At 45.5% G+C, this 12,859-nt stretch overlaps 1 protein-coding gene across 1 annotated transcript in view; it reads right to left on the minus strand.

The window, feature by feature from the left end:
• adck1 (aarF domain containing kinase 1) overlaps window positions 1-12,264 on the minus strand; it is a 187,333-nt gene extending 175,069 nt beyond the window's left edge. Inside the window, exons 1-3 of the mRNA XM_080012942.1 lie at window positions 12,214-12,264; window positions 6,970-7,109; window positions 4,222-4,305 (exon numbers count right to left, since the gene is read on the minus strand). Of these exons, the coding sequence (XP_079869068.1) occupies window positions 4,222-4,305; window positions 6,970-7,101 (216 nt within the window). The 5' untranslated portion in view covers window positions 7,102-7,109; window positions 12,214-12,264. The remainder of the gene's footprint in view (window positions 1-4,221; window positions 4,306-6,969; window positions 7,110-12,213) is intronic.
• Window positions 12,265-12,859: the final 595 nt, after the last annotated feature.

Consider the following 12,859-nt stretch of genomic DNA (forward strand, 5'->3'; position numbering starts at 1 on the left):
TCTGAGGCTCGGCTTCTCGTTCTCGGCTCGTAGCTTGCTGGCTATCTGCTGCTGTCGAGATGGTGCTCAAAAACTCCTCTCTCGATCTTCGGACATTTTCATGGTCAGCGCCCATCTGTCTGGACGTTATTAAATCTCTCTTACAACGCCCTCGTTATATGCACTGAGCATCCCGACAAGTTTATTTGCTCGGATTCCACTGGTGGTTACGCTATTCCTGTTGCGCACTTCCGTGTTGCACGTCAACGTCATCACAACAAACATCAGGTGCGCACCAGCTGTCTGAAGCCCTTGCTCTGTGCTCACGGTGTCACTCGTCCCATCCTGCCTGACTCCTCGACAGCTTCCTTCATGCTGCTCAACACCCGCTCCTTAAATAATAATGCACTACTTATCCATGACATTATCACTGACAGAGAACTTGATTTTCTATGTCTCACTGAGACATGGCAAAATCAGCAGGACTGTATAAAACTCAACCAAGCCACTCCCCCAGGATGTGTATCTTCAGAAACCCCGCTTCATAGGCCGTGGGGGTGGGCTGGCTGTCATCCATCAAGCTGACATCTGGGCCAAGGAAATCCCCACACCAAACTTTCATCTTTTGAGTATTAGATTTTCACTCTCTGGGTCTCCTCAACTCCAGATTGTCCTCATATACGGCCCCCCCAAGGCCTCCACCACCTTCATGTCTGACCATGCCGGGCTATTGTCCGCTGTCTGCTCCAAGTCTCTATCTACCCTCCTGCTAGGAGACTTCAATATCCACGTGGACTCCTCCAGCTGCAGCTTTGCTACTAAATTTCGGTCACTGTTGGACTGTTTTAACATCTTGAGCATGTCCAAGGCCCCATCCACGTTAAAGGTCACACTTTGGACCTAGTCTGCTCTACCGGTACCCCACCCCCATCTGCAGTACCTGGACCTGGCAGTATCGGACCATCACACCGTCCTCTTCATCCATCCCTGTCTGCCTGCCCATGCAGCACCCTGGTCATTCCATCACCTTCAGGAATATTAGGTCAGTGGGTGCACCAGCTCTATCTGAGCTGCTTGCGACCCTCCTGGCCCTGGCCCCCGCTGACACCTTGCCAGACAGCCTAGTCGCCCACTATAACACTGCTCTATCCAGTAGCCTGGACTTTCTGGCACCCCTTAAATCCCGGACTGTATGTTATATACAATATGCTATAGTTCGGTATGCTATATGCCTCCTGGTTCACCACCAACCTCGCCGTTTGGAGCAGCTCTACAAGCAAACTGGCCTCACTGTCCACCGTCTGGCCTTTGAAGACCATGTTCTGTCCTACAAGGAGGAACTCTCCAGGACCAAGATCAATTACTACTCCACCCTTATTGGCTCTCAGCAAAACCACTCCAGAACACTATTCACCACCATAAACCCGTCTGATCCGCCCCCTTGCTGCCTCCCACACTGCCGATGCCCCTTTACATTTACATTTAGTCATTTAGCAGACGCTTTTATCCAAAGCGACTTACAATTATTCAAACAGCGACAGACGCAGCCATCAGGAGCAATTAGGGGTTAAGTGTCTTGCTCAAGGACACTATAGCATGCTAGCAGGAGGAGCCTGGGATCGAACCAGCAACCTTTAGATTACTACTTTAGCTACCCCCCCTGACCTCTGCACCAAGTTCCTGGACTTTTTCCTGGCTAAAGTGGACACCATTCACCAACAACTCCTGGTTCCTGCCCCCTCTCCTCCCAACGTTTCCCAGACACTGGGCAGTGTGCCCTCAGCTACCACCCTCCGCCCCCAATGCTTCTCCCTTGTGGATGTTTCACTAGTCTCGAGGTTGGTGACCAAAGCCAAAGCCTCCACCTGCTCCCTGGACCCTATGCCAACGCTGTTGGTGAAAGCCTGCCTTCCTACCCTCTGCCCCTCCATCACAGACATAATCAACCCCTCCCTAGTATCTGGCACAGTTCCCCCCCATCACTCCCATGCTGAAGAAGCCTGGTCTGGACCCTGACGATCTCAACAACTACCAGCCGATCTCCAACCTTCCATTCCTCAGTAAGGTCCTGGAAAGAGCAGTGGCCGCCCAGCTCCATCAACATCTGTTCAACCATGAGTTCTACGAACCCCTGCAGTCAGCCTACAGAGCACACCACAGCACAGAGACCGCCCTAATCAAGATCACCAACGACCTCCTCCTCGCTGCAGACTCCGGTAACATCGTTATTATTATTATTATTATTATTATTATTGTGCTCTGTGTTCTGGAAGAGGATCCCTCCAGCACATCCTCAGCAGCTGCCCAAAGGCACTTGCAGATGGTCGCTATTGCTGGTGGCATGATCAAGTGCTCAAGGCAGTTGCGGAGATGGTAGCCTCGGCCATAACAGCCAGCAAGCAACGTCACCCATGATCAACTTCATTAAGGCTGGAGAGAAACACACCACACAGTCAAAATCAACGACTGACCTCCTCGCCTCAGCAGCCGACTGGCAGCTGAATGTTGATCTGGGCAAGCAGCTACGCTTTCCTGAGCACATCGTCCCAACAACACTGCGTCCAGACATGGTCATCCTTTCCAATTCCACCAAACAAGTGATCATAGAGGAACTCACTGTACCCTGGGAAGAGCGCATGGACAAAGCCCAAAAGCGGAAACGCGCCAAGTACCAGGAGTTGACAGAGGAGTGCAGGAGGCTGGGCTGGTCCACCCACTGTGTGCCTATCAAGGTGGGATGTCGGGGCTTTGCAGGCCAGTCTCTATGCAGAGTTTTGACCAAGCTAGGCATAGTGGGCTTGGCGAAGAAGAGGGCCATCAAATCAACCATTGATGCTGCAGAGAGGGCCACCAAGTGGCTCTGGCTGAAGAGGGAGGCCCAATGGTTAATCGCTGCTGGGATGCAAGCCAGGGACTGATCACCCCTGGCTGGGTCGCCTGGGCGAGGGTGTATGATGTTCGAACAGACCCGAAACACCCGATGAGCCCAGGATACATCACTGAGGATGCATCCCAGCGCTTCCGCAGGAAGTATTCATAAAGTTGGGTTTTTAGTTGTTTTTTTTACTTTGTTTCCTGATGGAACAAGCACTGTGCATAATGGAGACAAAGGAACGGTATAATGGCACTTTCTTAACAGCACAGGGGGAGGTACGACAGCAAACGAAACAAGCGCGACGAGATGTTGCTATGGTGATGTACAAAGACTGCAATACAATATGTTAAACTAAAATATTTTGTATCTGTTATTATACAGTATAAAACAATTAACACAAGTAAGAACCTGGAGTTGCAACCTCATCACCAGACCAACCGCGCCACATGTTACCACCTTGTCCAAACACTCCATCTGCTTCCTCGCTATAGCACCAAACAAAAAAACAACTTTAATATAAATCCAGTTTTTATTTTAGCCATTTCAGTGGGTTATTACATATAAAACTGCATCTACTGGCTACGTAAACTCTGGCAGCCGCAGCAAGCTAATGTTGGATGGTTCATGAACGATCCGATTCATTTGAACGGCTCTGTTGTAGGAGCAAAGGGAACCTCGCTGGGAGTCTCGCTGGGTGATGAGCCGTCCTAATTTGCCAGGTTTTAAAGACGGAGATGTCGTGCTTTTTCCAAATGAATCCTTTATGTGTTTTATAACTAAAAATAACTAACTATAGTAGTTGTTGTATTCATTTTTTTATTGTGAAACTTTTTTTTATATTGTAAAAATATATTAACAAAAAACGGGGGATAAAAAGACATTTACTCGGAAACAAACGGAGCCATAAGATCCAGTTCCTTTCAAAGAATCTTGATTCCCATCACTACAGCAGACATGCGTAGGAGAGTCGGATGAGTTTACTAGGGGTGACACGGTTCGATTCGAAATCAAAAATCGATCGAAATGAGCGTTCGATCTCGAACTTCAAAATCACAAGTAGGTTCGCAATGCTCCCCATATTTTTATGGGTAATATTGTCCGACATGGACATCTGGGGCGGTGAGGATCCGCCGAGTTCTTGCCCGGTTCTGAACCGAATTTCATGAAGTTTAGTCCGGAGTTGGGCGAGCTGCGCCCGTCTCTGCAGAGGGGTCTGCTGCAACGCATCTCTGAACGCCCACCGCATCCTCCCACCATTCTCAGCAGATTAGAGTCGGCACAGCGGATTAGAATACGCTAAAGGAGAAGGTTAAAAAAAAACATTTGCCACACATTGACACCGCAGTCAAACGGGGAAATTATCCTACCTTGGATTTGAGGGCCCGGTATTCGTCAGTGCCGTGCTCCATGTGCCTGAAGGAGGTGAGGTAGTCATAGCTGATGACGGCTGTCTGCAGGGAGGATATAAGTGACAGACAGAGGGACCAAAGTCAGACAAATCTCATCGGATAGGTTTAGGTAAAAATCAATAACATTTCAATTCATTCATTTCGGTTGGAATAATAATTATAGTACTTTAGGATTAAGTTTGTTCGAAGATGCAAGGGGTCCAGATATCATGTTGTATACCATGTGAGGCAGCCTCCTGTAGTTGCACGGAATTGAGTGAGACTAGCAAATGATTTGTTCGGAGGGAACACATTTCTTAACGATTCATGAGTCTGGAGTCACTCCGGCACTTTCCATTCCACCAAATGAAACCATTTTGACAGAATTAATTAATTCCTGTGAGAATGCCCTTCACAAGTCCTTTCTCACCGACATGCATTAAACCATATTCTGTAAGTCAAATCTGACTCCTTTTACTGAGTGGCTTATCAAGGACCAAGTCTCAAAAAAAGAGTTGAACCTTTCATCACTAATGGAACTCATGCACTCTCTCTACTAACAGATAAGACCCCCCACTGTAGTAAGGTCTCGAATGCGTCCCGGGGAGGATCCCAAATGGATATTTTATCGTCTCCGGGACGATAGGACGATAAAATGTGTGTTGGTGTGGGGATGTAGTTGGGTGGGGGGGGGGCGACCGGGTGGGCCCCCTGCCGGATGGGTTCAGGTCCTGGTGGCTTGCCGCTGGTGCCAGGTGGTTTTTGGCCTGCTGCGACCCAGTAGGTGACTTACAGGGCCCCTTGGATGCTGCTCACTCAGGGTGTGGGTTGCGGTGCAGGAGGCGGCTGTTGACCTTGCTCCTAGTGGGTGGCTTCTCTGCCCGTGGCCCAGGTTCTGCGCTTGCGGGTGCATCTTATGGCTATACGTGGGGGTGGGTTATACTGTATGTCTGCGCCTGGGGATGCAGTGTTTCCTCGCACTCTCTGGGACTGTTTTTCTTCTCGGGGCAATGCATGGCCGTTGCATGGGCTCCCAGCTTCTCTAGGGGGGCGTATAGTGGGGTCGTATAGTGTCTATATGGCTGCGGGACTCAGGGGTGGCTGTGGGGCCTTTTCTTCTGCTTGGAAGCGTTAAGATATAATTCTGACCTCAAACACCACAACTAATTAGGACAATGAACTCACCGGTGGATGGACGGACAGACAGACAGACACACATCAGAGAATTGCTGTTCCAATTTTCCTGGACTTAATTATGTTTTGTCGATTCCTGTTGTCATCTGATGTCTCTATGTTTATGTTTTTCCCTGTATGTGTTTGTTTCTATGTTTATTTGTCGCACCCATGGTCATCCCCCCCCGCTTGGAGTAGTAATGAGTTGTTTATAGACCAAAAACATGGAAAGATCGTTTTCCAAAGAGGGGGATTGGTGGAGGTCTGTAATAAAAAACTTGTGCTCTTGTCATCCCACAGGTCGTCCACTGGACACAGTTACCGCAAGCAGTCCTTAGCTGCTTTCACACATGCACTCCATACAATGTCCAGACAATGTCCCGACCTGATTATCCGGACATTGTCTGGTGTGGCAATTTCGCCACCACACGTCACCCAAGTGGTGTTTTCAGGGTCCTCCGACACAAAGACACAGATGACGGGGCTTATTAACACCAGTTTATCGTAGAGATGAGGCTAGGTGGAATCAACCAGGAGCAGATGGAACATGTCATGACAGGGCTCCTATCCTGAATGAGTGTGTGGATGGGGTTTTTAAACCTGATGCTCGTTAGCCCAACCAACGAGCATCGGGTGTGGCTGGTAAAGCCATCCCATCCACCATATCTGGATTTACCCTTTCACACATGTCGCAAAAAACTGGAGATTGTCCAAATCAGACACGTTTACACTACCTGGAAATACTCTGTTTGGTTTAGACGAGGGGCGGAGCCTTGGTAGAGTGTGCAGGAGGCAGGATGTGACGCAATGACGCTGCAGAGTTTTACAGCACACCCAAGATGGCGGACGAGGCTACAGACATCAGTAGTTGGGATTTTATTTACGTTGATACTCCATGTATTTGGATGTAGTCACAATATAAACAAGAGAGTGGAAAGGAATAATAAAGAAAGAATAAGAAGTATGCAGCAGCGACGCTCCGTACAGGAAGATCCGCACGAAGGTAAATAACTGGTGCATGACAGAGATGTCATCAACACGCGCACTCGCTCACTGTGAATGACCTGGACTATTACCTCCTTCGTTCACACATATTGCTCAATCAGACATTACCCAGACTTTGTACCAGGGTGCTGGCTGGGTAAAGTCTGGGTAATGTCCGGGTCAAATGATTCGGACATTTGCGTTCACACACACAGCTTATCCGGGTAATGTCTGGATATTTTCAGGTTTATAGTGCCTGTGTAAAGCAACTCTTGATGATTAAAGAATGAATAAAGAGTGACATTGTAGGTTGAGAAGTTGAACTCCACTTGCAGACTCACTCTGTCCTAGATGCAATGGAATACAAATACTCTGTGTTGTATGCCATGCATGCTGACAGCACTGGTAAAAGAAAGAAAAAAAAGAAAAGGACAGCTGGTATCCGAGATTGGGCACATTATAAACAAAGATACCATCATGCAATGTTTGTATCCTTTTTTCAGGTCAAAGACATGAGGCTGGAAACCCGCAACCGAAGCAAGTTCTACAGGGTAGAAGTGTTTCACTCACTGTGGCAGCAGCGCGTCCGAAGCGGATGATGCTGAGGTCATTTGGGTCCAGCTGTCTCCCGTAGAGGTAGAATCCAGATGAAGCAAACACTGCTGTGGCTAGGGAGGACACTTTCAATAGCCGACCAGCCATGAGAGGCGCTGTGGGGGAGGTCAGAGGGGAGAGATATACTGTCAGTTCAGGTAGTTTCAACTGGTGGTCTATAAAGGTAATGTCTGATGTCTTTGTGAGTGCGGTACTTCTTGTCAGTACGTTACTTTGTTGAATAGTTTCCCAACTTTACCTGATTTTGGATTATGGATTTCAGATTGTTCTCACTGTGATATCCATACTATTATCTGGCTTTGACCCTCACCTGAACTGGATTTTGGAAAGTGGACTTTGGCTTGGCCAGCGCTCAGCTAGCGCTAGTTAGCCTGTTAGTTTAGCATATTGCTAACTTTGCCAGCATCGATGCCTGCCTCCTCGGCCTGTGAGAATTGAACTCCACTCTCCCATGGCCCGGATCCATTCTCACTGTGGGTGAGTCGGGTCCATCTGACGCCCCGCTGGCTATGATAGAGGAGCCACGGCCAAAGTCCCGGACCTGCTCCACCCCAGAGTCTTGGACCCTGGCGGCGAGCCGTGGCCAGCGTTGTGTGCGCTCTGTGTGCCGCTCTATGTCGGAGACTCTCCGGCTGGGGAACAGATTCCAAGCCCTGGAGCCCACAGTCAATGTCAGGGACATGCAGGAATTCCCCCCTTTCGGGGGGGGGGGGGGGGGGGGGTTACAGTCCACTGTGGCACTGGGGGCACCGAGATGCTCTCTACCGCCACCAGCCTCGTCTCCACTGCCACCAGACTATCGATGCCCTGCCCAGGCCTCCGCTCCCAAGTCTGTTGGAGGCTCCTCTGCCGCCACGACCCCGCTGTTTCCAACACCGCAGAGTGCTGCGGCTGAGGTCATTAACTATTTAGTCATTTTTAGTTAATGACCTTATAAGTACCCATAACCTGGATTTCACTCTACTGACTGAGACCTGGCTGAACAGACATGACACAGTTGCACTCATTGAGACAGCACATCCTAATTTCTAATTCATCCAAACCACTAGAGCTGATAAGAGAGGCGGTGGAATAGCTGCTGTCTTCTCTGATATCTATAGCAGCAAGGAAATCCGCCTCAGAGAATTCACATCTTTTGAACACATTGCTATATCTACAAACTGCAGTGCTCCAACTTTAATCATCACTGTCTATCGGCCACCAAAATCTAAATGTGGCTTGATGAATTCTCTGAGCTACTGTCCAAGGTCTCCACTAATTTTGATTGCGTATTTATCTCAGGTGATTTTAACATTCATTTTGACAATCAAACAGACCCAGATGCTCAACACTCCATTAGCCTATTGGAGGCATTTGACCTCACTCAGCATGTTTCTGGACCCACCCACAATAAGGGGCATACTCTGAACTTGGTCATAACAAAAGGACTTTATATCACTGTACCCTGTGTCATGGATGTTGCTATGTCAGATCACTGTGGCATATTCTTTGACGTGTCTGCTCTTCCAGTACAACAGAGGGGTGCCCAAACAATTTAAAAAATGTATCATTAACAAAGAGTTACCGCTCTTCATGGCATCATGAACTGAGGATCCTGTGAACAACTTCAACTCAAAAATACAAAATATCATTGATAACATTGCACCTTTTAAAACTAAAAACATAGAAAAACCAAAAGCCCCCTGGAGAGTGGGAGTGTCGCCAGCCAGAACAAAAATAGAGAAAGACAAAACTTCAGGTTCATCACGAAATTTACAAGGACAGACTCAGACTCAGAGCAACATAGAAATTAAACAGGCCAGACAGTCTTTCTTCTCAAAAATCATTAATGAAAATATCAACAATGGTAAAGTGCTCTTCTCCACTGTTGATCAACTTATTAATCCACCATCTACAACCCCATCAGAGATGCTCTACACTGAAAAATGTGACGAGTTCCCTACATTCTTCAGTATCGATTTTAGCTATAAGAAAGAAAATTAGTGCCTCAACATCCACAAATGAACCTACCCTCTAGTTCTCCAGTAATATGACTGCTGCCATGTCTCACTTCATCCCTTTAGACATAACAAAACTCGACAATATGGTTGGTCAGCTCAGGTTCTCCACCTGCTGCTTGGACCCTCTCCCTACCACATTTTTTAAAACTGTTTGCAACTACCTAGCACATGAGGTATTCTAAATTTTAAATTGACGTCTTCAATCAGGTATATTTCCTGCAGCATTTAAAACAGCTGTAATTAAACCACTCCTGAAGAAGAGCAATCTCGATGCAACAGTTATTGCCAACTATAGGCACATTTCCAATCTGCCATTCCTCAGCAAAACACTTGGAAAAAAGTTTACCTTCAGCTTAACAACTATCTAACACCAACCTGCCTTTTAGACACGTATCAATCTGCTTTTCAACCTCACCATAGCACAGAAACAGCACTTATTAAAGTTGTGAACGATCTGCATATAAACACTGATTCTAAAAAACGATCTGTTCTTCTGCTCCTGGATCTCAGTTCTGCCTTTGACACTGTTGACCATCAGATTTTATGAGCAAGATACAAAAATGGGTCTGCCTATCTGGCCTAGTTCTAAACCAGTTCAGAACCTACCTACATGACAGGCAGTTCTTTGTGTCCATTAGTGATTTTGTTTCGAACAAAGTGGATATTATATGTGGAGTGCACTAAGGTTCGATTCTTGGCCCATTATTGTTTAACCACTATATGCTCCCACTTGCACATATTATAAAGAAATACAAAATAAATGACCATGACTATGAAGATGATTCACAACTGTACATATCCCTATCTCCTGATGACCTACTCCCCATACACTCCCTCACTCAGTGTATCAATGCTATTAATGCATTGTTGTACCTTCTTACTTCTTACAACTGAACAAAGATGAAAAAGAAATACTCATCTTTGGTGCAAAGGCTCAGAGACAGAAAATTGCAGCTCATCTCCGTTCTGTGTCTGGAGAGCAAGAATGAATCCAGAAATCTGGGTGTAATCATAGACGGTATGGGAGAAATTTACTAGTACATTTAAAAGAAATATGTTCATTATATTCTACCATTAAATAAGAAAGAACATTCGTTATCTTGCCCATATGCTAAATGAATGAAGTAAGTGTGTGTGAGACAGGGGTCAGCAAAGACATGAATAAGTGCTTTGTTGACTGTGGGCCATATGACATGGGAAGGTGTGTGAATGCAAACATCCCCTCATAAAATGTGGCCTGGACTAGTGTCGGGAGGTTTGTTGTTGTAACTGACGTCAAAGAATGCAGACAAATGGCTTCTTTGCACTATTGAGTAAACAGATGTACATTCTCGACCAACAGAAAGAGGTTAAAAGAAGGAGTCCGTGAGCGGCTCGGCAGTTCTTTGCCAAACCAACTCAGATTCTGTTGTCACTTCTTGCAAGTGATAATAAAGTCTTGTATCTTCAGACCTCGACTCTCTCGAACTTCTCTTCTTCGGTTTAATTGTTAGATGCAGTTTTTTCCACTACAACGGCGATCTAGATTTTAAGAGCCATATCAATCACATCACAAAATCAGCCTTCTACCATCTGAAAAACATTTCTAAATTAAGAGTCTCCCTGTCAAAAGCAGACTCTTTACTATCCCTCGTACCAACTCTAAAGCAGGGGAATCTGCCTTCTGTATCTATGCCCAAAGTAAATGGAACATCCTGCCAAGGGACCTAAGAGGCCCCCTCACTTTTAAAAGCAGGTTAAAAACCTTATTGTTCACTATAGTCTCTGACTGAGTTCTGTGTGTGTGTGTGTGTGTGTCTGTGTTCTCTATGTTGTGAGATTTGTGTGTGTGCTATGTATGCTGTGAGAAGTTTATTCTGCACTGACTGTTCTTATGATTCCACAGACATTGTATATATTTTCTTTGATTGTATTTCTCTGTAAAGCGCATTGTGTTGCCCTGGTATGAAATGCGCTTTATAAATAAAATGCGACTTGACTACTGCAGGCTGTCCCTGAACCTGCATTGGATAATGTAGTTTCAATGCCAAAAGTAATGTGGAAGGCAAGTGAAAATATATATTTTTTTTTACAAGAAAATGTTTTTTATTTTTTCCCCATCACTTCCATTTATTATTTATTTGTTTGTTAATAATCTAAATTCACGATTCAAGAGGTTGTTTGTCACATACATATGGTCACACATGTATGCTGTGAAATGTCATGACACCCGGTGATTACGCACAATATAGCTCTAAAAACACTAAAAATACTAAAATGTGGTAATCGACACGAGGCGACAGGCGGCGCCACAATGATCCAACTATATGGAATTTGGAAATGTCAAGCTGACTTCCCTCACAATGACCAAATAACATTGTGATAAAATATGATGTGAATTAAAGTAAAGTCGTTCATACTGGGGATGAATCTAAATTTGTGACTAGTACGCTGCAGGCTGCTAAAAGAGGAAATTCACTACAGATCAGTGTTTCTAGACTCATGGGTCTGGGCCTAAAACTGGGCCGTGGGTTGGGTTTGATTGGACCGTGGGCATTTTAATTTGAATATTGTTGCTAGCTAGATAATACAATATTTTGGAAGCTCATGAAATTAACTGCTCCTGGTTCGACCCTAATTTTGATTTAATGTGGGTTTTAGCCCATTATTATTTCATCATGCACGAAGGCATTGTGGATTACAGCTATATTTGTTTATGAAGGAAATTAGAATGGTTCAAATCTTAAATTACATGACTTTAATGAATTTAAGGCCGATATTTGTACAAACCACCTCTCTCTCGTTCAATACAGTATTACAGGTAGGATTAAAATAGAAAATGTATTGCGGACAGAATAGGGCAGGTTATGTAAACTAAGTTATTCTATGAACTGCTATTTAGAATACATCCAACCATTAGTTATTTTCGACTGGACATCAGACAGCTAAGTAGACGGATTTTCTTTTTCGAATTCCCTCCACGGGTATCAGTATACATAAATTTAAATATCAGACTATGAAAAGGCGTCATCTTTCTAAAAGTGAATTCTTGAGAGGCCGCCGTGTCAATTATGCAAAGACGAGCTACGTTTTGTAACCAGCGAGGGACTTCAAAAACAACGGACATACGTTACATATTGGGGTGGCAAACCCCGTGGAACAACACGAGAAAAGCCACGACCGAATTACGGAACTGCCAATTGGAAGGAGTGGCTGGTACCTGCTGAAGGCGTCGGCGCTGTCCACAGTATCCACACGTCACGACACAAACACACTGGTTCGGTTTCGACCTCTCAACTCACCTCGTGTCTCTTGTTTACGTTTTTTTACATCATCGACGCGCAATGCACACTGGGAAATGAGGTTTTTTCCATTAAAATAACGTCAATTTCCTTTCGACGGAACCGGCGCAAATGTGTTGTAATACTTCACACATTTTGTGGGTATTAGGCTCGTGTTATCGCCAGCGACGTGAACCTTTTGGGGGTTTTTTTTCGACACCGTGTTTTTTGGAGGGATGGTAAAACAACCAGTCATGCCAGTTCCACGACGCCGTATCGTATCTTTAAAAGCTACGCCGGTGACGAAGGGGATGACGTAATATAAATGCGCCCAATTCGCGGCTGCGGCAGGGACGACGTAGAGTGTAGATCTAGAACAGTTAGAGCTTGATAGCATAGATATACGATTGTTTAGGTTGCGTACAGGAACGAGGTTTTATTTTCGTGTGTTGAAACAAGTTATGTGTTTTATTAGTGTAGGAAATAGCGCTGGAAATGTGTACATTCAATATATAAATGGTAGATATTCACTTTTGTAGATATGCATTTACATCACTGTACATAAAAGTATTTATCCCCAACACA

This window comes from Zeus faber (genome assembly GCF_960531495.2).
Source record: "Zeus faber genome assembly, chromosome: 13".
Taxonomy (NCBI): domain Eukaryota; kingdom Metazoa; phylum Chordata; class Actinopteri; order Zeiformes; family Zeidae; genus Zeus; species Zeus faber.